The following is a 27,723-nucleotide window of genomic DNA, read 5'->3' as shown; positions in this document are numbered from 1 at the left end:
TCTGTTCTCCAGTAGCACTTAAATCTTGTCAGGATTAAGCTTCAGATTATTAGCCTACATCTACTCCAAAACTGCCTCCAGGCACCACTTCAGGGTTTCTACAGCCTTCCTGGGATTGGCAGAATGTACAAGATGGAGATGAGTGTCATTCGCATATTGGTGACAACCCAGCCCAAATTTCCAGATGACCTCACCGAGTGGGTTCATGTAGATGTCAAAGTGCACAGAGGACAAGATGGAGCCTTGCAGGACACCACTGGCCAAAAAGCACAGCAGCAGTTCCCCAATGCCACCTTCTGAAACCTACCCTCCACGTAGGACCGGAATCACTGCAAAATGGTATCTTCCAGTCTCAGCCTAGAAAGGCAGTCATGAACGATACAGGTCTAAGAGAACCAACAGAGTCACACTTCTCTGTCCATCTCCCGGGGCAGGTCATCCACTATTTATTTCTTAGATTTTATTTATTATACTAGGGCATCTGAGGCTGCTTCAGTCCCATAACCAGGCCTGAAACCACACTGGAAAGGATCCAAACATATGCTTACCTTTCCAAAATCTCTGAGATTTGCCAGTGGTAGCTAACTAATACAAGCTTAGCAACTGCATGAGATACCTAGAGAAGGGTGGAAAAATAGACAAATGAGCACATTTTTAAAAAAAAATCTGAGAGATGTAGGTCCATATCACCCTCCCCACATAAGTTAATTTGTACTTTCACACTGGTAAAATAAATCCTTAAGACATTGATTCTCTCTATCAATAATTTCCCCATTAACCAACCATGCTATTAAAGATTTTCATGGACAGAGGCCATTAATGTGACCATAAAACATTTCAAGTAGCTGGAGTTGTGCGTTCTTCACTTCAGCCTCCTAAATCTAGCACAACAAAGAAACCCAAGGCTGAGAAAAGGCACAGCTAGTCAAAAGAGGCATTGACCATAACTGAGATTTAAAATAAGCAGTGAGGGACAGGGTTAGCAGAAAAGTAAAGCAGTTCCACACACAGACGCACACACAGGGGAAGGCACCAGAATGCAATCATAAATATGAGCAACAAGAAACTCCTGCTTTTTATAGTTCCAATTTTAACACGCTTCCTCAATCTGGCCAAATCCACTGTAGAAGAATGTATTTGCTATACTCTAGACAGGGGCTACTTGCACCCATAAGTAAACACAAGATGTGAGCATATGAAGCTGCCTTACGCTGAATCAGACCATGGGTCCATCAAGGTTAGTATCATCTACTCAGACTGGCAGCGGCTCTTCAGGGTCTCAGGTAAAGGTCCTTCACATTACCTACTGCCAGATCCTTTAAATGGAGATGACAAAATTTAACCAGGTATCTTCTGTAGGCCAAAGAAATGCTCCACTGCTGAGCTGCAGCCCCTCCCCAAAAGGAACATAAGCAAGTCACCATGCAAATGAACAGACATGAAAATGCCTTATTCTGAAACAGACCTTTAGTTCATCGAGATCAGTACTGTCTACTCAGACTGGTAGCAGCTCTCCAGGCACTCAGGTCTTTCACACCACGTACCTGAACCTTTTTAGCTGGAAATGTCAGGGATTGAACCTGGGACCTTCTGCATTCCAAGCAGTACTCTGGTGCTCCAAAGAGCCTCAGTTCCATTTATTTACTTACTTCATTTATAGTCCAACTTTCTTACTGAGACTCAAGATAGCTTACAAAATTGAAACATTACTTTCCACTGGCTTTCAAGGGTTGTCAAGGGTAGACCTGAAAGGACAAACATCTCCAATGCTCACTACAATGTCTCTCTGCCTTCTTCCATCCCTCTATGAAACAAACAAACAGCATTCTGGGATTTTTTAATAATCTTATTGAACAGTTCTCCCTCCAGAATTTACAACAATGTCAACTGAACTAATTTACACCATTTGCTCAGTGTACAGCATTTCTGATGCCCTTGGCACAAATAACAGCCCTGTTGGAGATTCCTTTGCTCTAAATGACATTACAGCCAAAAAAGCATTAAGCAGTCAATAGTAAGTGATTTAAGTGTTTGGGGCACCACGAGACTGATACAAAAGGTTTCACATCCCGCTGACTGCAGAGTGCAAAGAAAGCACAGACTTGGGCATTAGCTGTTCTCATAGTAGGCAGATGACTGTGAAATTGATTAGCAAGAAAGTACTGCAAGCTAGAATCAGTCTGGGCTCTGGTGCAAGATGGGCTGGGTGACCTTCATTCCAATATTTGATATCTTATAACGACGACAACAACAACATTCGATTTATATACCGCTCTTCAGGGCAACTTAACACCCACTCAGAGTGGTTTACAAATTATGTTATTATCCCCACAACACCCACCCTGTGAGGGCTGAGAGAGCTCCGGGAAGCTGTGACTTACCCAAGGTCACCCAGCTGGTTTCAAGTGGAGGAGTGGGGAATCAAATCCAGTCCCCCAGATTACAGTACCAGCACTCTTAACCACTATACCAAACTGGCTCTTCTTTCCTCTCATTAGGCCCAGCGGGAGTACAGAACACAGCAAGGGTTCATTCTACTCTATGCTACATCTACTAACAGGTTAAAAAAAGAGTCACACTTATGTTTCCACACATACTTTTTGTTACCTGGAGAAAGGAAGAACTGGAGGAATGCAACAAATGCAGGGGCGGGGAAGTACCTGTGGTCTCCTTGGATGGAAGAAGACCGAGTCTTGTAGAAAAGTACCCCAGCGACTTTGTAGTTTGATTCAACTCTGGCAGAACAACTGTTCTTATGGGACACCCAGTCAGAAGAGATCATTTTGAGGTTTTGAAGTGACACTCTCTTGGTCAATTCAGAGCGATACAGAGACCATGCTATCCTACTGCTTATACCTGACTTTTCAAGATCATGTACAAAGGTAAAATAGTCCCAGACAGAAATCTTTGAGGGATCCATTGCCCCAAGCCTTCCCTGGGATCTAATAAAATATACATTTATCCTTTCCACACCATTCAATTGCAGTTTCATTCAATTGCAGTTTCAGCTTGTGCAATTGCCTGCACAAGAGTTTTGGCAAACACAACATTTGTTCATTGGTTCCAAATCCAAAGGTTAGGATCATTTATTTGCAGATGTACAATTTTTTTTTTTAAAGATCTAACATGGTGAAATGTGGCAGACTTGTGGAGCATTACAACATAGTAAAAGGACACGAGAAAGGTCAAAGCTATATACAAGAAAAATAATTGGATCTCTTTCTGGAGAAGTCTTATATGTTCAAAGGCCACATCTAGCAAGTTTCCTTTCTGCAATATTCTGCAGAATTCTGTCATAGCCTTTAAACTGACACTTATTCTGCAACAGCTGTAGTGATAGAAGTACACCTATGGAAAATAAAGAGCCAAATGTGGCCTATAAAACACAAACAGCTTTCAGAAGGTCTGCTGTTTTTGTTCAGGAAACTGATTTGTTGCCTCTCTCCCAAAAGAAGTCATGTCCTCCAGTCTTACACTTGCTGCTGTCATTTGGCAATCACATATACCAGCATTCACTGCACATTGAAAGCACTGAAAGGTTACTTGCAAATTATGTGCAAAATGGCACAGAGCCCTTGAAAGTCATCAAAACTAAGAGAGTAGGTATCCCCTCACCCAATAACTGCTCACCTGCCAAATATGTCCAGGTTATGCTAGGCTGACATAGCCACAAGCTTTTTGCGGCATGCCAGAACTGTCACTATTCTAAGCCATGCTGTTGCTTAGTGGCAGAAAAGATTCTTCTGTAGTGCAAGCAGGTTTGGAGAGAGTGGCTCCTCCTCTTCCTAGCACATACATGGGCTCCTTCTCTTCCTAGATTATACATGGGCATTAAAAAAGGTAAACAGTGGGGTCACAATGTAATAAAGTACAAGAGGTCCGATACAGTTTTTAATTCTTTGAATGCATCCTCTTAACCTCCAAATTTACTCTCCCTGAATCCAATACTATTCATCTTTGGTAGATGAATAGGCAGAAATCTACAAGAACCATTGCAGTATCATTTCCACTGTATCTGGCATCGCAGGCAGGAGGTGCACCTAGCAGCTCCAAAGTATAGGAATAGAGCCGCTCTTTCTTTCAGCTACAGCCTACTTGGGTTCTCAGAAAAAGCATCTGTTTAGTCTCAGCCAGTCTTCCAGAGGAATCCAGTCATTTGCAAAGTCCAAACACTTGCCAACACCCTTGCATGTCTCATGCAACCCTCACATTTAAGAACCTAAAGGTGTGGTGTCATGAAAGAGAATGTTACGGTCAGTGTGGCAGCTATTTCTATACCATGAATGTGTAGGACCAGTCTGGTCACATGTATGCAGATGCTCACCATCCCAGACACTCATGAAGAAAAGGTGCATTTCAGGACTAAGAAGCACAACAAGCTCTAGGAAGCAGATGTCAGGCACTTTATTCGCTGTGTACTAAATTAGACTGGGGACTGAAAGAGGATCTCTGGTTAAACCTTAGAACAACTTGTTCCTCATACTTAATCTGTGTGCACTAGCATTAATCCAACCGCTCCCCCACACACTGCTGAAATCTCTGTAACCAATGAGACCAGCCAGACTCAAAATGGTGAGAGAGGGTAACACACACAAACTTGTTATATAGTAAAGAGTCCAGTAGCACCTTAAAGACTAACCAACTTTATTGTAGCATAAACTTTTGAGAATCACAGTTCTCTTCGTCGGATGCATGTGATGAAGAGAACTGCATCTGATGACAAGAACTGTGATTCTCGAACGCTTATACTACAATAAAGTTGGTTAGTCTTTAAGGTGTTACTGGACTCTTTGGTACTCCTCCAACATACGAGGAGTTGTGCTGGATCACACCAGTGGTCCATGTAGTCCAGCATCCCATTTCATACAGTAGGCAACAACTGTTGCTTTGGAGGACCAACAACAGGGCATAGACGAGGCCCTGACACTGGTATTTAGAGGTTTGCTGCCTCTGCATAGAGGCTTCCCATTTGCCCTATGGGCATATTACTGTGTGTGTTTTTTTTTGCAAATTAACAACAAGCATTTGAGGAGTGTATTTTAAGCCTTCAAGTACATTTCTATATGCCTTACAATAACCTTGTGAGGTCTATTACTATCTTCAAACTGCAGAGACAGACTACCCAGCCTATAGTCGTAAGTTTCTTTCCCCTCACTCACCTACAGCTCCCTGCATCATATGCCTTGCAAGGATCACCTAACTTTTCAGGGCAAGAGATAAGGAGCTACAGAGGGGGAGGGGGGACATAAAAGCTCTGATGAGCTTTAGACCCAAGCCAGTGGGATTTTTCTTTCAAGGAAACATATACTGAACCAGGCAGCCAGCATCATAGGGTACTTTTCTGAAGTCCCTAAAGTGCTTTGCATATGTTATCTCAGAAATGCGTGCAAAAAATGTATGCAAGAAGCAGCCCCAAATGGGCATCTTTAATTTATCCTCTTTTTTACCATAAGCACCCAGTGAGGAAAAGTGAGTTGACAGCTTATCTCCTCAGGAGTAAGACACAGACTTAACAGCCCCAGGGAGTTGAAACTGAGGGTGAATTCAGGGTTGCGACTTGGAGCAGGACAGGATTGACTGGTTCACATCTCAAACTCTTAACTATTACACTTGCATTAAAAATACCATTCAAGATAAGAAAGGTGCTCTCAAATGCAATAGCAGTAAATAATACATGGTTAAAAGGGGGCATGAAAAACTACTGGTTCTTTTCTGCTTTCAGGATTTCCAAAAGTTCATTCCTAATATATGGAAGTGAAGATTCACTGGAGGAGAGGAGAACTATGTAAGCCACTTCAGGCCCCCAGTGGGGAGAAAGGTGGGATATAAATGAAGTAAAATAAAGAAGCTAAAGAAATATCAAGTTGTCACCTCCCCCCTTTTCTCTTAAACTTATCACAAAAGGACAACATATCCAGACTGACATTACCATGTTAAAAAACTGCATGCCAATATTTTAAAAAATCAGTTTAAACTTCACAAGACACAGAACGGCTTTTCCTGTTTTACCCTTGCCCAAATAAAAGTGTATTTTACTAATCTTATGTCAGAATCAAAGCACCTCCCCCCTAAATGAGACAGAAAAATCAAAACTTTGGGGACTGCACACTGATCGTAACGCCAGCAGCACCCCACAACTTTTAAGTATTTCCCACTAGCAATACAGGAACAGAACAGCAGCAAAGACAGCAAGTTAAGAATAAGAAAATTAAGAAACTATAATTTTGTCAGTTTTAGTCTATATATTAATTTCAGTTTCCCATTCAATGCAAATAGAGTAAAAATGAGCCCAACACTGTCAGGAGTACATACTGAAATTTACATAAAATAAAAGAACGGGAGAAGGCCTTGAACCACTATAGGGCAATTAATTGCCCTAAGACTGAAGAATACGTAGAGTACAGAGTTGCAGAAGACTGAACATGAAGTTTTATCACCCCTCTCCCTGAGTGCGTGCATGTGTGCACGCGTGCACGCGCACACACACACACACACACACTTTTCAATTTGGCCCCACTCTCTGGGTGATTAACAGGTTGTTGAACTCAAATGTTGCGGGCTGTATTTCACAGCCTTCATTACTCACTTTCTAGCTCAGCTGTAGAACTACTAATATAAACTCCCAAATATGTTGACCAATTGTTTCAACAATTTTGTGATGCTCTTCCACCCCTGCCATACAGAGCCTGCAAAGGAGCAGTGAGAGGAGATTTTTAACTTCCTACAAATTCATAAAATCAGAAAGAAAAATAATTTAAACCGACTTCTGTATTTGGAGCTCATTTCTTGGTCAAATGAGTGGCACCAAGCAACATAAAAAAGACTCTTTGTAAGATAGCAACACAATTGCGTAATGCACAGAATTCTCCATGAAGAGGTTTAGGTTTTTCTGGCAATGCTACTTTAAGTCTCGCCAAACCAGACCAGAGACATTCTAATTCTTTACCACATGAGACACTTAATTTAACTTTTATGTAAGCTGATACAACATTCCAGAGACGAGACTTCTTTTAAATAGGTCAGATCCTTTTAAATCTTCAACGTAGCAACAACTGTCTAGATCACGGCTTGACAAATCCCAGAAACCAGGTCACCAAAGCACCTAGGAAATTTCATTGCAGTACCCAGAATTTTCAGCAATGATTTTATTACGAGGTTTTTATTATGATGACAACCAGGGTTATCCCTTCATATTTATTTATGTACTACAATGCTGTTGTCATATAACTGGAATAAAATGGTGAGAAACTGAGAAGTACTTAGTAGAAGATTTTATGGTAGCAATAATGAGAAAATATTATTAACATACAAAACCTTGAAGGCTGAAAAATGAGCCTGGCACCTGAATTTTTGGGCTCGCTCCTGGAGCCAAAGAAAATTTGTCAAGACTTGGTCTAGATTCAAGGTAGGCAAGTGGGTCTGGCTCCTGAAGCACCTTTAGTTAGCCCACAGTGGGCTCACCATATTTACTCAGTGGTTTCTTCATAAGCGGAAGGCAAGAGAGCAGCAAAAGCTCACTGCCAATCTATTCCTCAAGGGAACCATCCAAGCAGCACATTTAGGTATTTACTTCGTTTACAGTCTGCCTTTCTCACTTAGATTCAAGGAACTTTTATATCTTCCCACCCTCTGGATACTCATACATTTCATCATCTGCTTTATCTTCTCCCAGAGATGACCTTATACCACCTACGCACATCTGCTGCACACTCGTAAACTCCTTATTCCAGAATACGGCAATTTATTATACAGCTTGACCATCTTCAAGAGGATCAAATTGTTCTGCTTCCCAAACTGGCACCCAGAAGACAGAGCAGCCACTCATGCTCTAGACCATAAGAATTTATTAGGGAATTCTCCCAGTCACATATCACATCTTAACCTTAACTGTCAGAGTGGGGAGAGCTTTTTTCCTGTGGGTTCCCATAAAAACCTTAAGCCTTGTAATCATGCAGTCACAATTTTTATCGATGTAAGAGAGACAGTGTGGTGTAAAAGAGTCTTAGACTAGTACTGGGGAGACCTATGTTCAAACCACCACGAACCTCTGTGGGTTACTTTGGTCCAATAACCTCCTCTCAGAGTTGTCCTGAGGGTAAACCGGGGACAGATTTATGTGTGCTGCCTTCAGGTCCTTGGTGGAAGCATGAGATACTAGGCTTAGCAACCTACATGATTAAACAGCCAGCTACTAAACATTCAATACAATTCCTCCTATTGCAGAAGTGAGGCTACATATAGAATATATCAGCATGCTTTGTGTGCACATCCACATTCATTATGTTTTCACTAATGTGAAGAGGAATCCCAATTTTTTAATGGTTTCAGTCCCTAATGCACATAGCAGGCATGGCCAGCAGGCATGGCCAGATTTGAGGTCTGAGGGATCTACTTCCTTGTTTTCCAGAGTTCCAAGGTCCACCAGTCAAAGCCAGTTGCAAAATAGCTTTCCCAAAGTGTGGCACCACTTACCTACAACATCACTCAAGGTATATACACTGTGGTATCTACCTGTACAAGTACAAGTTCACATATGAGTTTCTATACATCAAACTCTAAAAATGCCACACAAATGACAGGTCTATTTTAACAGTGAGAAAGCAGAGGAATAAGTGAATATCTCTTCCTGTTGACCATTTTAAACCAAAGCAATGCATATCTCATTCTTACTTATGACCTTAATAGAGAGATGTAGCTAAAATGCAGCCAACTAGACTGGTTGTCCTGGCCATAGGGGCCATCCCTTGCAGGGGTGAGAACTTCACAGGAAAGAATATAAGGAAATGACTAGACTTACTCCAAGAGCTACATTTAGGCCAAGAAGTGCTGGATTTCTTATAGTTCCTGAGTCGGGAGCTTCAGCAGATCTACCACGAGCCAGCCCTAGATCCATCTTCTGCCCCAGTGCGTTTCTTGCACCATTTAAAGCAGATCAGAGGAAAAGCACCAGAAATAATACAGCTGAAGTGCAGCAAGGAAGTTAGAGGCTGTCTGTACTGACCCAAGAAATCAAGCAATATACTCTAACAGCATAATCTCTCTCTATATATATTTGCCACTACACGCTAATTCATAGTTGTATGAATGCTTCTGAAATATTTTGCTGCTTTATGAACTCTCTTCACCATACAGATTTTTGGTATGACCAAAAAATGTTATGCTGCCACATCAGATAATTACAGTATATAACCTTTGCAAACATTTTGTTATCCAAATTGCAAGGTAGCCCTCCCCTTTTAATTCTCAGTTGCTATTTTAATATTTCAACCCACCCACCCTCAGCACCAACTGCTAGCACTGAAGAACCACTAACAAAGTTTCCGTGACCTTTTACTGGATTCCAGTGGTCACCTTTTCCACAAGATTAAAAAACCTATGAGCAACATTTGCAAAAACAAACACATCAAAATGGCTCAATACAGAATTACTGTACTGGCCATAAGAACACCAATATTACTTGGCTGTTGCAAGAGACCTTCTCTTTAACAGGCCATTGGAACAATTAGAGCAGGAAGGATAAACTTTCCCCAGGACGCCCATGGGCAGAAAAAAGGGGTGGGTGGAAAGGAATTGCTTTGATCGTAGTCCTGTTGCGGCACCCACACACACAAGTATGGGAAGAATGGCAATGACACAAAGGACTTCACAGCCAAAAGAAGTTTCGTCTGCCTCTACTACCCAGACCTCTGCCTCTAAGTTTAGACACCATACACACAGACACACACAAAATGTGTTAAGAATTTGCAGCATCTTTATTTTTTTGAACACACACTTGTACACATATGCATAACGTCTGCTATTTCTACATCCCTGCATGGTATCTAAAAAATTTTGGAGACACCCCAAATGTAATCCATCTTGTTCCAAAACAGCCTAAACAACACTAGCCTGCATGTTCAATAATGTATATTCAGTGGTATAGAACAAGACACTTAACATGCAGACCTACTACATGAGAAACCAAGGGCAACAACAAGAAATCCCTAATTTAAGCCTCATCTTTGGCAGGTGTGGGTAGCCATGGGCATGCAAACACTCTTTTAGCCTCCTCAAGTGTAACATATGGATAATATTGGCCTACATTCTCTATATATTGCAAGAATTACCAGAATTTCAGGTGACATGGCCAAACAGAGGTTTCTCCATGACAGACAGAAAAAGAATTTGATGCTGGGCTCATCTCTCCCCATGCAACTGAAGATTCAAGTTCTGGGAAACCTTGAATCAAGCTCCAGTTCATTGTGATGTCTGAATACAGGAACCTGGGCAAACTGGAGTTTGTTTCCTACTCCACAAGCTGAATGCCACAGCTATCAACCCCAATGACAGGTTTTTTTAAAATTGTGGCTGTAGATACATTGAAATATATATATAACAACTACAAAAAATCAACAAAATCCTTAATAAGATTTAACCCTCATTTGTTGATTTGGCACAGGATGTCTCCCTTCACAGTCACTAGGTAACCTGAGTTCTAGCACTATGGAAGCAGAAATTTCCCTCAACTGTCCATCTGTGTTCTCCATACCATCCATGCATAATGTTATAAACCTCGATATGTCCACCCTTAAATATCTTTTTTTCTAAATTGAAAATCCCTAAACTCTTGAGCCTTTCCTCACACAGAAGAAGGTGCTCCAACACTTTAATTATTTGGATTTCTCTTTCGTGCATCTTTTCCAGCTCTGTAATATCCTTTTGAAATGAGGGAACCAGAACTGAGCATAGTATTCCAAGTGCAGCCACACTGAAAATTTTTACAAGGATATTATAATATAGTATCCTCTCAGGTACGAATTGCTGAAGTTCTTCACACCAGATTTCTTTCAACATCATTTTTACCAGAAATGATCATCCTCTTTTCTTCTGTGGCACAGATTTTTAGTCTGTAAGAATGAGGATGAACACAGCTTGTCAAAACTATCTTTGAGAAGGACAGTATCTGCCAGGTCTCAAAAAAAGTGACTGACCTCAAAGCCAGATAAACCAAAACTGGGGATGGTTAGGGCGAGCAAAATAAATGAGACAACTATTAAGAGAGGAGGAGGCACAATGAAGCGGTGGCCTTTACAATGGAATGTGCCCATGGATTTATAGACGGCCCCAGAGCACTTAGGGCTTCACTTTCATTTCCAAGAACAACAGACACTAAATGTGCACTCAGAGAATGGGAATGTGTATCTTAACAGTGTCTTGATAAGCTTCACAGAATTTATCAGGGTCAGTGTGTTTACATGACACAAGGAGTTTTGCCTGGTGGAGATTTAGTCAAGTTTCAAGTATTAATAAAAACCTCAGAAGACTGCAACTGATGTTGATTCTGCATATGACATTCTTAGCTATAATAGTCACTATTGGCTTCAAACTTATGGCAAGTCACTACCACATGTTAGGAATATGCCAGGTGGCTTGGAACAAGTGCCAAATATGGCACAAGCTTAAGAACTGAACTCTTCTCCAAGACCTCTGTTTCTCTCCTCCAAGTTAGAGCAATAGGGCTCACAGGCTTCTTGATTTAAGTCTACTGCCCAAGCAGTATTAAACAAAGGAGATTACTGCTTTCTTCAGTTCACTGCACACAGAAATTGCCTCCCCCCTGCCCCCCCCGCCCCGGAACAATTAGTCATTCATACAGCAGGAGGCAAGAGCACCTACCTCTAAACAAGCCATTTGTCATGGTAATGATAGGGTTTCAGGGAGCTCTGATCTGTTTCTCTTGAAGTCTATGATTATTCCCCCTCAAAAAACACAACATAATATCCAATTGTCAAACTGGAACTTCTGTTACATGTCTCTGAGCACTCACTTTGTGAACTAAAATAGATCCAGTTATTTGCATAGTATCTTGGGCTTCCTTTTGGCTGTGATTTCTGGAGCTCGACATAAAGGGTGGCAGGGAGGGGGGGATCCTAACACTGCTTCAACGTGATAGCGATCGCATGCTAAGAATTACAAATGCTTTTAAGTTACATGGAACCATTCATGAATCCAATAAAACATTCAGCTCTGCACAAGTGGGCAGAGTAGAAAACTTAACATGTTATCCTGTCTATGTAAGCAATGGATACCATTAGGACCATAAACTATCTATCCCTGCTGCCAATTTCCTAAATGACTTTATTATAAGGCCATATTCTGCCTTGTGTATGGCTCCCAGATAGTTCTCCATGCATGGACAAAAGTGGGAGTTTGTTCAGAGGGATTGCCCAGGACAGCATAGAAAGCACAGAGAACGACCCCTCTCTTCCATTCCCAGTGGCTGCTTCTTCCTCTGATTTGGTTTGCATAGGTCCTAACCCGGAAGGGGAAACGGAGGATGAAAACAGCTTGTGTGCATATGAGAGAGAGAGATGTATGCATGGGGAATAAATGAAAAGATGCATGGGGAATAAATGGAAAAAAAAAAGTATTTGAAACTTCAGCTCACTGGGCAATGCACCAGTCTGTCAAACACATTATGCATTTTCAGTAGAACTATAATTTATTCCAGTTACAATACTGCATTTTATAGGGCCTTTTGGTAAGGTTTTAAAAAGCAAAGAAGGAGTATTACAGGTAAGGAGTTTGGTGTAGTGGTTAAGAGCAGCAGGATTCTAATCTGGAGAGCCGGGTTTGATTCCCCACTCCTCCAAGTGAAGGCAGCTGGGGACCTTGGGTCAGTCACAGCTCTTCTAGAGCTCTCTCAACCCCGCCCAACTCAAAGGGTGATTGTTGTGGGGATAATAACAACATACTTTGTAAACTGCTCTGAGTGGGCGTTAAGTTGACCAGAAGGGCGGTATATAAATTGAATGTTTATTATTATTATTATTACTACAACTACTACTACTAGAAATCAAAGCCCATGGGAAAGAACTAAAAGCTATAAGGAAGAAGTACTAACCCAAGCCATAGAAGTCACACCCAAAAAATCCCATTTGACATTACACCTGAGTTACCTGTACAACTGAGGCCTAGTAACCTTTTTAACTGTAAGCTGATTCCATATACGACAGTAAGCAAATGGAAGAATAAGCTAAAAACAACCCCTGGTCATTCTGCTTACCTATGGATATTAAGGAGCTTTTATATTCAAAGAGCAGCTCTGTAAAAAAGATATGCTTACCATACACACCCGCTTGCAATATGTGGAGGTGAACACTACAGTGACACTGGAAATACAACCTACTCCTAATCCAAAACACTTCTGAATCTTTGTCACTTACTGCTCTGATAACTGACTGAGCGATTCACGTTTGTCTTCTCATATCTTGCAGCCTTAAAGGCTTGCCTTCGCCAAATGGCACAGTGCTGCTCACCTTTAATGTAGAGGCCAAGCTGATCATGTGCTCATTCAGGGTACTCTCTGACTCTTTGTAAGTCAAGCAAGTGAATAGATACTCCTCAGGATCAAATGCATCAGCTCCCTGCTGCTCCACATCGTTTGCCACGCCTACATAATAATCCTCAATGTCCCCAGGATCTTCGTCTTCTTCCTCCTCCTCACAGTTTGGATCATAGTCCTCTTCATTGCTGTCAGAACCCTGGCTGTTCATGTCCACGGACATCTTAATGCTCTGCCAAACTGCAGAGCAGGAGAGCAATGTCTGTTTCTTCCTCCACCACGCTTTACCGCTCTTTTGACTTCATCTGACTTTTCTGCCTCCTAAATTTGGGGGGGGGGGGGGGAGATGAGACAAAGGGAACAAAAACAAAAGAACAGGTTTATTTTCATGCCCACAAAGTGTATGCACATCAACAGCTGCAGTTTTCATTTGGAAGGACTCCCTCTCAATTTATAACATTAAGCTGTGATGCTCATACACATGGAAGCCCGGGAGCCCCTTTTTATAAGAGGCCAAGAGCAGCCATATTATTCCTACTTCCTAAATTGTTTAAGAATCCATGCTCAAATTACTGTGCAGCTACAAACCTCTCCTCATTGACTGTCTACTGATAAGTCTTTACTTTTCCATACAAAGCTATAGCTTACCACACAAGAGTTAAAAGTGGGAAGAGGGCTGTAAAATACTCTTCTGTGAAAAGGATCACAGACATTTTAAATGAAATGGTACAACATCCCAGTTCTCCATTTGTGTGTGTGTGTGTGTGTGTGTGTGTGTGTGTGTGTGTCCTATTTTTCTTTTTTAAAAAACCTGTACTTACAAATTTGTAGAAGTGACTTCCAAATATTAAGAACATCATATGAAATACTTTAAAGTTTTTACAGACCAACAGGAGCAGAAAAACATAAAGCTCCATCTGTAAGAGCCCAGCATTTCAGTATCAATTCATTTACCTGATACAGAGAAAAAGACCCTTCTAAAAAGGTCAGCTTTTATTTTCCTTCTAACAAAGGTAAGAGACAAACTTGTTTGGGCAAGATCGATCGATCGACCTACCTACCTACCAGCACCCACTGGCAGAAGACAACGATTGAGGGGGATAGAAGGAATCCTATAATTTTAGTGCCATGACTGAGGTCTTGCTGTTGGGATGCTACCTGTCTAGCCTCAGATGATGAGAGCACTCAAAGACAGGCCCCTGATGATCGTAATAGTGATTGATACCAATATTGAGAAAGTTCCAGTTCAGGTAAGCCACACAGTAGACATCCAGTGGAGGCAAACCCATCCATACAGCAGTTTCCTCAACATGTAGAAAGGGAGAAGGTATTCCCTTCAGCTTGCCTAGGATTGTAATGGTTAAACTAGCACTCTGAATAGTACTGGAATGTATTCAGTAACCAATGCAGCTCCTTTCAAAATAGTGTAGCCCCCTTCCTCGGATCAAATTAACAGGTTAGCCATGGCACTTTAAACTGGTTGAGGTGTCTGAACAATTTTCAGAGACAGCTACAGCATACCAAAATGCATTAAATGAAGGCTAAGTTTTTATTTTTGAGGACAAGGCATAGCTGGAAGAAGAGTGTTCAGCTGCCCCTGACATATCAAATAGCAATAGCAGGGCAGGAACACCCCAAGCTGTGTTAATAGTTGGTGTCCTAACCAATTTTGGCAGACAAACTGCACCGCACAGGAGGAATGCAACTCTATTCATGACAAGTCATCTGCCTACCACTCATCAACATCGCTGCCTAGTCTTATTATATTGCTTATTATTGTACTATTGACTTGCATCAATTTTCACAGTGCAATCTGCCTTGAGTCTCAGTGAGAAAGGCAGACTATATATAAAGCCAATTAATACCATTAACTGATCCTCCTTTCCTCCTCCAAAATTCATTTTACTGAAATTGCCACCCTGCAGTATCACAGTGTTACCTTTCTTTTACTAACGGTTTATTTACTTCTACTTACCTTCTTTTACCAGTTTGCCATCCCACAACTTTCTCACCACATCTTACCAAGAAAGCAATCTTTCTTGATGAGAACTGTGACTGTGTAACTAATGGCACTCAACAAACACTGTGCTGTAACTGTGGCACCTCATACCTTCAAAGTATGCAACTCAAGTTCTCATGACCTTCGTGAGAGGCACTTTTGTCTGTCTCAGAAAGAGGAAGCAAATTGGCTGAAATGACAATAGTTCAATGGCAAAGCTGAGAAGTGTGCTCATGTTTAACCCAATTTAGATGCCAGAGGCTGAAAGGCAAACCATCATGAGCTAATAACACATGCACACACACCCAGCATCCAAAAGTTGGAAAGTGTAAAAGTAGGCCATCTTACTATTTTGCCTCTAAAACTTATTTCAAAGCATACAGGTATTATCAAGACAAATGACAGCAAGACTGACATCTAGTTACTGAATGACTACTTCAAATGATACATTCTATAAGCTGCTCATCAATAATATAAGCAATTAATGGCTTTAGCCAGCAAAAGCCGCTATCTTTTTACCAACAAGGCTAGGAAATCATTGATGAGACTCAGTAATGTCATGAAGTGGCACAGGATGACTATTCTATATACATTTGTTATACAGCATTTATAGACTGCCTTTCTCTACAGAATTCAATTACCTCTTATTGATTTGGGGCTTGCCTACTTGAACCAATCATGGAGTGATTTTATATGGGAGAGACTCAAAGGAAAAGCTGACTCTGGAAGATTAAGAAAAATTTATTACTTTTATTTGCATTACTTATAATCCACCTTTCTCAAAAAGACTCAAGGCGGGTTACGTAGTATAAGTCAATATAATCAACCGCTGGGACATGCAATAAATAATACAATGTAGAAACTACCCGGTAGGGGCATATTTACAGCAACACAGTAATGCTGGTATTATGTTTTTGGTAATAAGTAATTTTAATAAAGTTTTTTATTACATACGATAAAAAAGAAAATATTTATATTCAAATTACTACAAATACTGTGGTATAGCTAACCTGCATATACATAAGTACATGCAGCATAAATAACTAATGAGATACATGTGCTGCAGATAATGTAAATGAATGAGTATGACCAAAAGGGCACAGAACATCAAGAGATATTTCCCAACAAATTTCATCAAGATGTATAATAAGTTGAACTATTACAGTGACTCAAGGCAAATGCCTTTCTGGTGTTTATCATCCTAGAATATAATTTAAAAGTCCAATACTTCAAAAATCCATGGTGTTTTTAATTCAGCTTTTTGCAGATTGATAAAATATCATGACTCGATAAAAACAATTATCAGCTTCCATGAGTACTCAGACAAACAGAAAGATAGGATAAAAATTCCCATAAGACATAAATCAAATTAAACCCATTTTGTTATTTATTCAATGTATGTTCCAACTTTTGAGTTGTATTATTTTATGTTGAACATAATACATCCACTTAGTTATAAAGAGAGGGCAGGATTTTTTTTCATGCAAGCCAGATTCTATTCTATTTATCTTGTCCAATTGTACGTAGCTATGTACAACCTTTGTCTCTCCTCCCCACCTTTTGTTTCCTGATGCACCGACATCTTCAGAGTCAGCTATCATGTTTTTTTTTTAGCAACTTGGTTAAAAAAAGGTTCTCTTAACTCTGACATCAAATGCATTTACTACAGAACATGCAAAAATTTCAGCACAGATGGCAATTACATTTAATTCACTGTTTAGAAAAGAGGATTGCTTACTCCCCTAAGAACCTACCTGGCCACTAAGAATATCCAGTGAGGACCTGCTTTGGGTGCCCCTGCCTTGAGGTTACATGGATGGCAACCTGAGAGAAGGTATTCTTGGTCATGGCACTGAAATTGTGGAACGCCCACCACAGAGACATTTGTCTGCTCCCTTCTATCACTGTCCTCCACCAGTGAGCAGTTTTGTATGGAGTTCCCTCAATGACTTCTCCTTCCTGCCCTATGTTTTAATTGCTGGTGTGAGGTTTTTATATGTATTTTAATTTTTGTTTTTATAGGTTTTATAAAGTTTTGCTTTGGTGACCCAGATTGAGCAGAAAGGCAGGATATAAATTTTGTAAATAAAAATAAAATCTGTGGTTCACTCAAAAACATTTGCAATTTCTCTGAAGTCCTGCTATAACTTCTGTTATTTTTCTCTAGCAGTAGGAAATGAGGATCAGAAGCTAAATACATTGAGATTATTGACCCCTAATAATCGTTCCATAGCAGAATTTCCTCAAATGTCCAAAATGTACTGGATTCATATAGATATTTGGCGGGACAATCAGCCTAGAAGTCTACTCATCCAGGCTTTCCCCCTGCTTCCACTATCAGTTACCCTCCCCAGCTTGTTTATCCCAAGTACCTGACCAGGTCAGTAAGAATAAAGTCACTCTCAAATGAGGAAAAAACCCCACCCTATCTCCACAATATATTTCAACTGCACTATAGAGACCATTTCCAAGAACCATTTTTCATCTAACTTTTAAAATGCCCCTTGTTTATGGGAGAGTTACAGTGCAATCCTATTCACAAATTCTCCAATCTAAGCCCACTAATTTCAATGGATTTACATCAAAATTACATTTTACACAGGATTACACTGTTAGAAAGTTACACTGAGATCCACAGTGAATAACATTACATTAAGTTCATGCACATGTCTCTTTCCTCATAGCAGTGAACATTCATCTGGAGACATAGCTGAATGGCCTATTATTAGATTTTATTACTACTTGTTGCAGTATAAACTACTGGACTAAAATATGAGAACATGTGAGGTAGTGCTATTCAAGCATGCAATGCTTTAGTGGAATGTTGATTTTCATAATCAAGAACAGCACTATAAAAATTGCAAGAGTAGTCCTGCAATCCCAACATATTGCTGAACAGCCCACCTCATAGCCACTTTTCAAAGGCAAACACAAACGTTTGTGGGAAGGCGGGGAGGGCAATTGTCAGAGGAAGTAGATGACATGAAAATATGTGGGAGGAAGAAAGAGTGTTAATTAAATGGAAGAACAAGTATGTAAATACTAGAGCAGAACAAGTATTGAAATATCAAAGCTTAACAGCCCTTATCTCCTAGCAAAAAGATACTTCAAAATCTAAGCATTTTACTCCAAAAAAGCAGGATATGTAGCAATAAGGGTTTATTAAATGATTATCTTTAATTATTTCTACTCCTAATTAGTCCACCACACTAGCTACTCTACTACACTAGCTCTCATTATTTTTGTGTGTATAATATTTATCTGCCAGTTGTACTAAAACAACACAAACAAGTCATCAGCCTTAACGTCATCTCTTAAAAACTCGTATCAATAAAATCAGTAAAAGCCAGTACAAGAAATGTCTAAAGAGAGCAGAAAAAAGAGGGGGAGTAATCTGACTAAAGACTTAACAGACAAGCAAGTTCATAGGCTTACAGGGGTGCAAGCAGTCCTTTAGATACTTTTAAAGCTCAAATGGTCTAAGATGAGTTTAACAACCAATACTGTGCCCACATACTATATTTTATACAGTGAACCCAAACAATGGTGATGATGAGTAAAGAAGTGTCAGTTATTGTGTGAGGAATGTAATACTTATGTGTGGACACAGCATGCCTTCATACCTAGCTATCCATTACTGGACAGCAGATAAGTGGTGGATATAATCATATACATTAAAAAAAATATTCACTTCAGCACAAAACTAGAAGGGCTGTCCCTGTCCCTGTCCCTACGGGGCTCCTTGTCAATTGGAAGATCTCTCTCCCCCAAATATATCTGTTCAATGAAACCTGTTACATTGACAGGATGAGCTGTTCAAAAGCAGAGAGAATGTCACAAATCTTCCAATTGTTCAGGTAGCAAACCTGTCTATATTTAGCAGCCTAGCTTCCACAAGGAAAATAAAGTTGCCAGTTTAGCTAGAAATAAAATATTACACAGGCCCTCAGTGCAGAAATAGCTTTAAGGGGCAGGCTGTGAACATGGGATAAGAAGGCAAGGCAGTTAATTAAGAGTGCAAATTAGGGTCCGAACAGTGCAAACAGTCTCCAAAAGGAGAGCATGAGGAAGAAGAGATAGAAAAGATGATTAAGAAAGAGGGCAGATCAGTGCATCAGGCTGGACAAATTTCGTTATCACGTCTACAATGCCTCTCCCCCCTCCCCACTGTTGCCTGCATACATAGAATAGTAGCCAAAATCCTCACCTTTCCATTCACCCCACTCTGTGGCCAGGTGTTTATTTCCTAACCCTCAAAGACCTCTTCTGTCAGTACACAGTTCTCAAAACACTTGCTCAACATTTTGTGTAATTTGAGTCAGTCTTAAATCAGTGGCATAATATAATCTTGGTTTTGCACCAACTTGATTGTTCTTTGCAGATTGTAAATCCCTCAATTGTCCAGTTCCCACAGCAGTTTACAACTTACACACAACTAACTACTTACATGCTTCTAGTCAACAAGCACATGCAACACCTGTTACTTAAGTTATAATACAAGAGATCATTCTGTGCCTACATCAGGAGGTAGCATTGACCTATCACATTCAGGGAGTACAGGATAGAAAACAGCACCTTCAGTGCCAGTATTCTCCACCCACTTCTAGAATTTACCACCTTTCCCCTCCAAGAAGCTCAGAAGACCTCACAAGACAAATTTTCTTTAACAAGTTGGACTGAGAGACAATGAGTTGCCCAAGACAGAGAATTTCATTTATAGGTCAGTGCAGGGAGAGAATCTGATCGTACAAATTGGGGGAAGGAACTATGATACAGTAGCAGAATGTCTAACAGAGTCCCAAAATCAATCCCTAACATTTCCATTTAAAACCATTAGGTAGCAGATTATGTGAAAGACCTTTACCCTAGACCGTGGAATATCGTTGCCAACCACAGAAGGCAACGCTGACCTTGACAGACCAAAGGTCTGACTCGGTATAAGGCAGCTTCAAGGGTTCAAGCCCAATAAGAAGCCCCTACACCACACTGGCACTGACAGGGGAGGGGGGTCGACAGGCCCCTCTCCCCTTCCTGCCACACACTTGGGTCTAGAGAGAAAGTGACCATCCCTACAACGTGCTTTGATTCTTAATTACAGCCACCCATTCTGAGGAAGGGGGAGCATCTTCTCTGTCCTCCCCCTCTATGTAAACAAGGCCCTTTCCTCTCCCCCTCTTCTTCAGCGCTCACCCGGAGTGCAGATAGGACGGTATGGAGGCCGAAGCCCCCGAGATGCCAAGGGACAGAAGGGTCTTCAACAGGGCCAGGACCTGAAGCCGGAGGAGCTGCCGAAGAGTCGAGGTGGGGGGAGAAAAATCAGCTCCCCGCAGGCTCCTCCATCTCTAGCCGGGCCACTGTGGGCTGCGCACCGGAAGCCGTAGCCTCCTTCAAGGCGTCACTTCCGCCGCCGGGATAGAGGGAAAAGTGGAGGGGCGAGGAAGCTGACGAAGGATAGAACGTCAGTCGCGCACGAGGAGCTGTTAAAGGGGGAGGTGAGAAAAGGCTGGCGGGCAGCAAAAGAACTGTTGGCGCAAACCACTTTCAGATAGGGGGGAGTGAGAACGAGGTTTTAGATTAAACCATTACCTGGGATAGGTGCCGAGGTGGTATGAGACTAGCTTCCCCTTTTTTGTAAACAACATTAAAGTGAGCGATAAATGGCAGCAAAGGATAGCAGAGAAGAATGGAAAGGCGACCATAATATTATTTCAAGCCGCTTGGATGAGTCCGTTTCAATTCCTCCTACTAAGTGGCCGAGTTCTATGGGTGAGGGAGAGGTCACGCGTCCCAGCTGTAATTAGACCAGCAGCGCTTCCCAGCGGAAAAAGATCGCTTAGTTCTCGACACAAGAGCTTTTTAAGCCGGCCAGTTTCCGCTGAAATAGCCCTGAAAATAATCCTCAGGGCCTGATGAGGAGTCCTGAAAGAACTGCCGGGGCGGGGGGCGGTCTGGTACTTCTGTTAAAATAGTAACTCCGGAGATGTAGCCCAGTCCATTGCAACAAAAATAATACGAGGCTAGTCGCACTTTAAATGTATTCGTCTTTTTTTCTTTTGCGAAAAAACCTGAATTTATTAATACTCAGTATTGGAAACCTTTTTGGTCTTTAAGATGCTATTGGACCCGAATATAAATATCAGCATTAAGATCTAATACTTGCACCTAAGAACTAAGAAAAATAAACTAACAATATGTGTTGTGTCGTTCAATACTTTGTTAGTAACTGCAGCCTCTTCCTCGTGCAATTCAAACCAGTTGTCTCACTTTTTGTTACTGTTTTGCTCCAGTAAGAAAGAAAAAGAGACCATGGCTTGGACCCAACAGAGATGTCTATACACAGAAGAGATTTCTGTCTCCCCCATCCCAATGTAGCCTGAAATGCCCCCTGAAATGCTACTCTTAGGTGAACGGAGACTTCCAGGAAGAGCTTGGCATGGCAGCTGGAGGTCAGTTACAAGACGGAGAAATCAGCAAAAATCACCTGTTTGCAGAAATCTCTCTGCTGGATCCAAGCTCATGTCAATATAAAATAACATTTGGTTATTTTTTTAAGGGGGCACAAGACTACTGTTTATTTCTATTAACACTGCTATTTTATTTTTTCTTTATTAAAATGTTTTTCCACACTTCCACTGTGCTTTATAATCAGTTAAGACAATCATACTATAAAAAAGACTCAATCATACCCTACAATTGAGCAATAATATTAAAACTAGGGCTGCTACCTCTGAGTTTGGAAAGTTCTGGAGATTTGGGGGCTGAGCCTGGGGAGGAAAGGAGCTCAGTGGGGATGTCATGCCATACAGTCCATCCTACAAAGCTGCCACTTTCTCCAGGGAAACTGATCTGTGTAGTCTGGAGATCACTTGTTCTCAGAGATCTTCAAGCTTTGCTTGGAAGTTTGCAACTCTAAAATCCAATACAGAACTCTGGAACAATGACCAACAATCACTGGAAGGCCCTATAAAGCAAAAAAAGGTCTTAGATGCCATGTGGAAGAATAACAGCGGTGTTGAAGTGAGCTTTATGTACATCCTCAAGAAGTCCAGTTAAAAAAAAATGGGCTGCAATTAAGAAGGCATGAGCCTTAAGCCACTGTCAAAACTTCACAGGTAAAAAATTCCTGGACTCCCCAAAAAGATGATGAGAGGATTGGAAATGATATGGTGGAGAAAGATAAGTCCACCCTCTTTTTCATGCCTGTCAGTCCTATTTGTACCTTGGTGATCAGGAGAGGAAGCCAGCAATAGCCAGTTAGGGCCCTCAGAACCCTTGGAGGGAAAAGGGAAGTAAAGGAGTTAAGGGAAGAGGAAAAATTGAGGTGGAAATCAGATGTAGAAGTTCTTTAAACAGAGTGGGGATCTTGCTCATCTTTTGAGATGAAGATGGGTTATTTAGTGTGGTGGCCTAGCCTACATTAGTTTATGGTTCTCAGGATTATTTGGAAACTATGGGGCAGGATGGGGTCTGCTGTTTAAAAGGGCTCTCAAATAATTTAAACAATTAGGAAACCCATGAAAGAAAATAACTTTTAGAGCCCACAATAGTCTGGCAGTTGCTGGGTTCTCCCTTCAGTAACTGTATCTCCATCTCTCAATAGGCTACATTTGTATGAAGTTGGTCCCGAACATCCCCCATTTACTTTCCCCTCACTGTAAATTAAATGTTTTTCATGTTGTTTTCAATCTCTGTCCTCCTCCTTGATAGTAAGGGCGGAAAAGTATACAAATGGGTTTTACCAAGGGAAGGGAGAGGGCACCTCAGGTATACCATAATGATTTGCCTCAAGGGTGGCTACTGGTTAACTGTTAACAGTGCCAAGCACTGGCAAAACAATAAATATTTCTTTGGCCTCTTTCACAGCTGTACTTGGTGTGATATGGGCAGTAGTCCTCAGTTAATCCTAGAATCAATACATGCTACCATTGTGAGGACAGTGACATTGGGCTGAGTGAGAGTTTTCCCTCCAAAAATATTTTAGTGCCTGTTCCTGCCACTCCAACTTTACACAGCAGGTCAGATGCTTAGGAAGGCTGCTCGTCCACCATTGCTGATATTCTCTGGAATGCTCAGCCACACAGCAAACTCTCAAGTTTGGTTAGGCCAAAATTAAGCTCAGAAGTTGTGGCTGGTGCCCCACACAAGATAAGAATGCATTCCATAAAATGCTCCAGACTCTTTGCTTTGGATCTACCAGTTTTTCCACAGCTGGGAGGAATTTCCCTGCCCCCCAAGAATGTGACTGTTGTCTCTCCTCTCTTGCAGCAGTCTGGAATGTCCCCAGAAATCTTGTTTCTGGGGGTCTCCAGTCCCCCAGGAGCAGGATTTAGGAGGGAATATTGGGCTGCTGTGGGAGCGGGGTTAAAGTCACACTCTGCAGGCAATCCTTTCCCCTATGGAAAAACTCTGGTGGATCTAAGCCCCTTACAAAATCTTTTGGTTTCTCACTAAGGGCAGGAAGCTTTATAACTGCTGTTTTTATTTATTTAGATAATGTATATGTTGCTTCTCTAGAGACCTTCTGGAGGCAACTCACAAAACAGAAACAATACCAAAATCATAAAACTAATATAAGATTTATCAATCATAAAACAAGCCAGGGGCATAAAAACAATATAAAATAACCAGCAGCCTAAAATGGTATTCATAAAACAGCCCTTAGATTAGAAGCAGACCACAAAAACAGATTTTAAATATGGAATCCCTTAAAAGCCTAGGTGAAAACACATTTTCACCTGGCACCTAATGACAGCAAAGAAGCACCTGGTGACCCTCATGGTTGAGAGCATTCCAAATGCAAGGTGCTACTACCAAAAAACCCTTGTCTCTCAGGTTGCCACATGCCTCACCGCTCTAAGCAGGGACCAAGAGAACATGGCTTGGGAAGAAGATCTTAGCATCAGTTTAATAAATCAAGGATACAGTGGCAACTTTAAAACTATCAAAATTTATTTCAGCACAAGATTTTGTGAGTTGTGAAAATTTATGCTGGAATAAATTTTGATAGTGTTTAAAGAGACACTGGACTCTTATTTTGTTGCTACAGACTAACATGGCTAACAGTGAAATCCTAAGTAGAGTTTCTCCATATAAGTCATCTGGAAATATTATCAGTTTGTTTCAGACCTGAACTAGCGCAACAGTTCTGTTGCTGAGCTTTTAGCTACCTGAATGTGTTTTAGACAAGCTTTGTTAACGTAGCTACTTCTTTTTGAATCCTGGCACTCCTATAGACGTTTTTGGTAACCTTTAAGCTACCTAAGATACCTGTTGGTTCCCCATTTTAATTTGACAGCTCCAGCAGCTGAAGTTCTCTAGCATGCCAGAAGGCATAAGTTAACTGGACAGAAAATTAAAGGTGCCTCAGTAATAATCATTGACAGAGGCAAAATCTGGCACTTTGAAGCACAAAAATTTCAAATTTGTATTCCGCTATTGCCAGGTCAACCACAAGCTGCAAAGGGTGTGCCACTAGATGGAGGAAGAGTTCTCATAAACTTTTGATTCATTCTTTCCGGTCTGGACAAATGCAATATGCTATTCTGGGTTAATCCTGAAAGCAAGTTTGGAAATAATAAGCAGCTGTCATTTGATAAGGAGAGCCAGCCAACTAATGTCAGCACAGCACATTCATACACTGCACTTTTCTCTGTCTTCTGGACACAGATAATACTTAGAATGTAATCTATGAGGGTATTCATAATATTAAGAAACAGAATCAAGTTCTGTGCCAAAATTTGAATTTGCTTTTAGAAAGAAACAATTACAATATCATCAATGCCAATTTGTTCCTTACTCCCCAGATTTGCTCCAGTTGCAATATGTAGTCTGATCAGATATTTTTAAGGGCACTCCCCTATCCCCATTATTTGGATTAGGTTTTGTGTTTGTGTGTTTTTAAACAGATAATATGTGATGGCAGGGATAGATACTTGGGCAACAGGCATCATAACTGGAAGGAATCATAAGTGGAAACCATGGAGGTAGTATCATACAGCCTTTTTAGAGACGTCACTTACATTTTCAATTACACAGTCACATTCATTATTTTCACAGTTTACTTTGAAAACAGAGGCTTGGCACAGAGGTGTTTGCAATACAAAGAGACCTCTCTGTGGAAAAAAGACAATTTTATTTATGTCACTTACAATTTTAGGACAAGCTTCCCAATTTTCCTTCAGGTGCTTGGTTGGTCCAGGCCCATGAAACTGATATCACTTGCACAGATGGAGAATATTGAAAATCAGGGTGTGATATTTTGGGAGGCAAGGGACTAAGAAGAGGAGGGCAGAAGTTTACAACGTTAAGGGCATTCAGCTCTTTGATTATGAACTAAAAGACAACCTCATGTAATATTTTCTACATTTTTAAATTAAGTCAAGTCCAATGTACGAAATAAAGCTATCCATCTTACTATGGTGTGGAACCTGAGTGCAACGTGGGAAAGGCAAGTAGGAGTTTAGGGTTGAGTATACCATAGGGAGAACTGTGGATCCACCTGTTTCAGTGCAATCCTAACGGGGGCGGGGAAAGTGACTAGGAACCGAACTAAGGCTTGCGACGATGCAACTGACTCTTATGTGCGTGTAAATAGCCTTCCGTCGGCGGTGGCACGAGGCGCTGCAGCACTGGCGGGCTGGCACCAGCTCAAGCAAGAGGCGGCCGGGCAGAGGCAGAGAAGCGGCATAGAGCCCCGCGTCAGCGCAAGAGGGGGCGGGGAGGAGGGCGGGGCCAGAGTTAGTTTGCTCCCTAAGCCCTTCCACAAGCGGGAATGCCCACAGCAGCGCAAAAGAGCTACGCCACGAAAGAAGAAGGTGTAGCCCATAGGCGCCCATTGAATGGCGAAAACTCGGCCCCCCTCTCCGAGTGCTCTGCCCCGCCCCCGTGGCCCAAAGGTGCATAGGATGGGAACTATCCTGGGGACCAATCAGTGTACGCCCCCGATGTGGACGAGCCCTCCTCCCCGCACCCAATCACCCGCAAAAGCACCCTATAAAACATCTGGCCAGGGCCGTCCACACTCTTCAGGTAAGTGAGCACATGGCGGGAAGCTCTGCCCGTTTGCTGTTTGCCGTGGCCACTTTGAACAGGAGGCGGGGGAGAGGGTGCTCACGGTGGCAGGCACTGAGTGCACTTTGGGGACTTTGTGAGAAAAGTTGGAGAACTGTGCACTCGCTGAAGGGAAGAAGGGCAAAGTCCAGAATGTCTGGCTAACTAACAGCAGCCACTCCTGTTTCATTGCAGGTGTCCTGACTCTGGAGTTCCAGAAGTGAGGGAGCGCTGACAGGTAAGGAGGAGATGGGGCGACGGTGAACCCGTCCCGCTGATTAGTACTAACCGCCCCATCCCCTGAACCCATCTGACCACTAGCCTCTTCAGGTAAGGCTCGGCAGGGGACGGGGGGATGGTGGCTGCCCCTGCCCACCCCAGAGGCAGTTGCCCCGAAAACTACTCTTGACCAGGTGTTTGTAACTACCAGCTCGTTTCCTCCCTTAAAGGTAAAAGCACCCCAAGGCAGAATGCATCCTCGCCAGACGGTCTCGCATCAGCTGATCGCTGCCACTGCCGCTCTCTACTATGTGCATCTTCTCAGATATTGGAGTGTGGGGTTTGCCTTGGCCGTGGACCGAGGCAAAGCCCACATGTGTGTCTTTTTCTTGCAGGCATGTCCCGAGCATGTCCGCTCCTCCCCGCCCCCCCCCAACCCTCTGCGAGTGACATGCAGATCCAGCCCAGGAAGCAATATCTCACCGCAGTCCACATCTCAGCCTCGCCCCTGGGAGCAAGAAGGAGGGCTGTACGAAACGCCTTGGCTCCCTTTCCAGCCTAGAAACAAGGGCGCTTTTTCCAGTTTAATAAAACCAGTTGAAAAACAACAAAATTCTGTGTTTGCATGCCTGACTTTGTCCTTAGCCCCTCCCCCAACACCCCCATCACACATTTCCACTCCCACATCCCTACAAATGTATCAAGCAGACCCCATTCGGTGTGGCCATTGGCTGGTGTGAGCGGGGTTGTCGGGAACAGTGGGCGGGACCTCCCAGGGGCCGCTACATTTCGCCTTGCCACGCTCGGGCACTGGTGGGACTATCCTGTGAAAGTCATTAGGGTGCCGTCCAGTGCTGCCCCATTTACACTGGTGCACGAGCGATGGCGCAGCTTGGGGGGTTAGGATTGCACTGTTTCTGTCCAGGCGAGCATGAAACCCTGCTAGCTGTGCCTTCAACCAAAAATGTGCAGCAGGTTGACCATCCACCAAATGGATGTTTATCCATTGTTTAGATATTTTTTGTTCTGACTTTACAATAATCTCCACTGGGGTGTATTAATGTGATCACCTTAGTCCTTTATTATTTATTTACTTTATTTATTATAAATAAATAAATTAAATAATCCGCCT

General features: G+C 41.9%; 1 protein-coding gene and 1 long non-coding RNA gene across 5 annotated transcripts in view; one reads left to right on the top strand and one right to left on the bottom strand.

Annotated features, from left to right (window-relative positions):
• Positions 1-20,678, bottom strand: part of ARIH2 (ariadne RBR E3 ubiquitin protein ligase 2) — a 43,133-nt gene extending 22,455 nt beyond the window's left edge. Inside the window, exons 1-3 of one of the 3 annotated variants that reach the window (XM_054976020.1) lie at positions 20,514-20,678; positions 13,299-13,645; positions 549-616 (exon numbers count right to left, since the gene is read on the bottom strand). In XM_054976020.1, coding sequence (XP_054831995.1) covers positions 549-616; positions 13,299-13,547 — 317 coding nt within the window. In that variant the 5' untranslated portion in view covers positions 13,548-13,645; positions 20,514-20,678. Of the gene's footprint in view, positions 1-548; positions 617-3,630; positions 3,647-11,655; positions 11,728-13,298; positions 13,646-20,513 lie in introns of those variants that run through there. The other 2 variants (XM_054976021.1, XM_054976022.1) reach the window with 2 other exon arrangements.
• A 50-nt stretch (positions 20,679-20,728) lies between these two features.
• LOC129328891 (uncharacterized) lies at positions 20,729-27,179 on the top strand. Of its 2 annotated transcripts, XR_008596905.1 has the most exons (4): positions 20,731-20,815; positions 21,611-21,769; positions 26,568-26,610; positions 26,822-27,179. It is a non-coding gene; the product is annotated as an uncharacterized LOC129328891 (long non-coding RNA). The 2 variants fall into 2 exon arrangements; XR_008596906.1 differs by lacking the exon at positions 21,611-21,769 and having other exon boundaries at positions 20,729-20,815.
• Positions 27,180-27,723: the final 544 nt, after the last annotated feature.

Source organism: Eublepharis macularius, chromosome 4 (assembly GCF_028583425.1).
Source record: "Eublepharis macularius isolate TG4126 chromosome 4, MPM_Emac_v1.0, whole genome shotgun sequence".
Lineage (NCBI taxonomy): Eukaryota > Metazoa > Chordata > Lepidosauria > Squamata > Eublepharidae > Eublepharis > Eublepharis macularius.
This window is presented reverse-complemented; position numbering and strand designations above follow the sequence as displayed.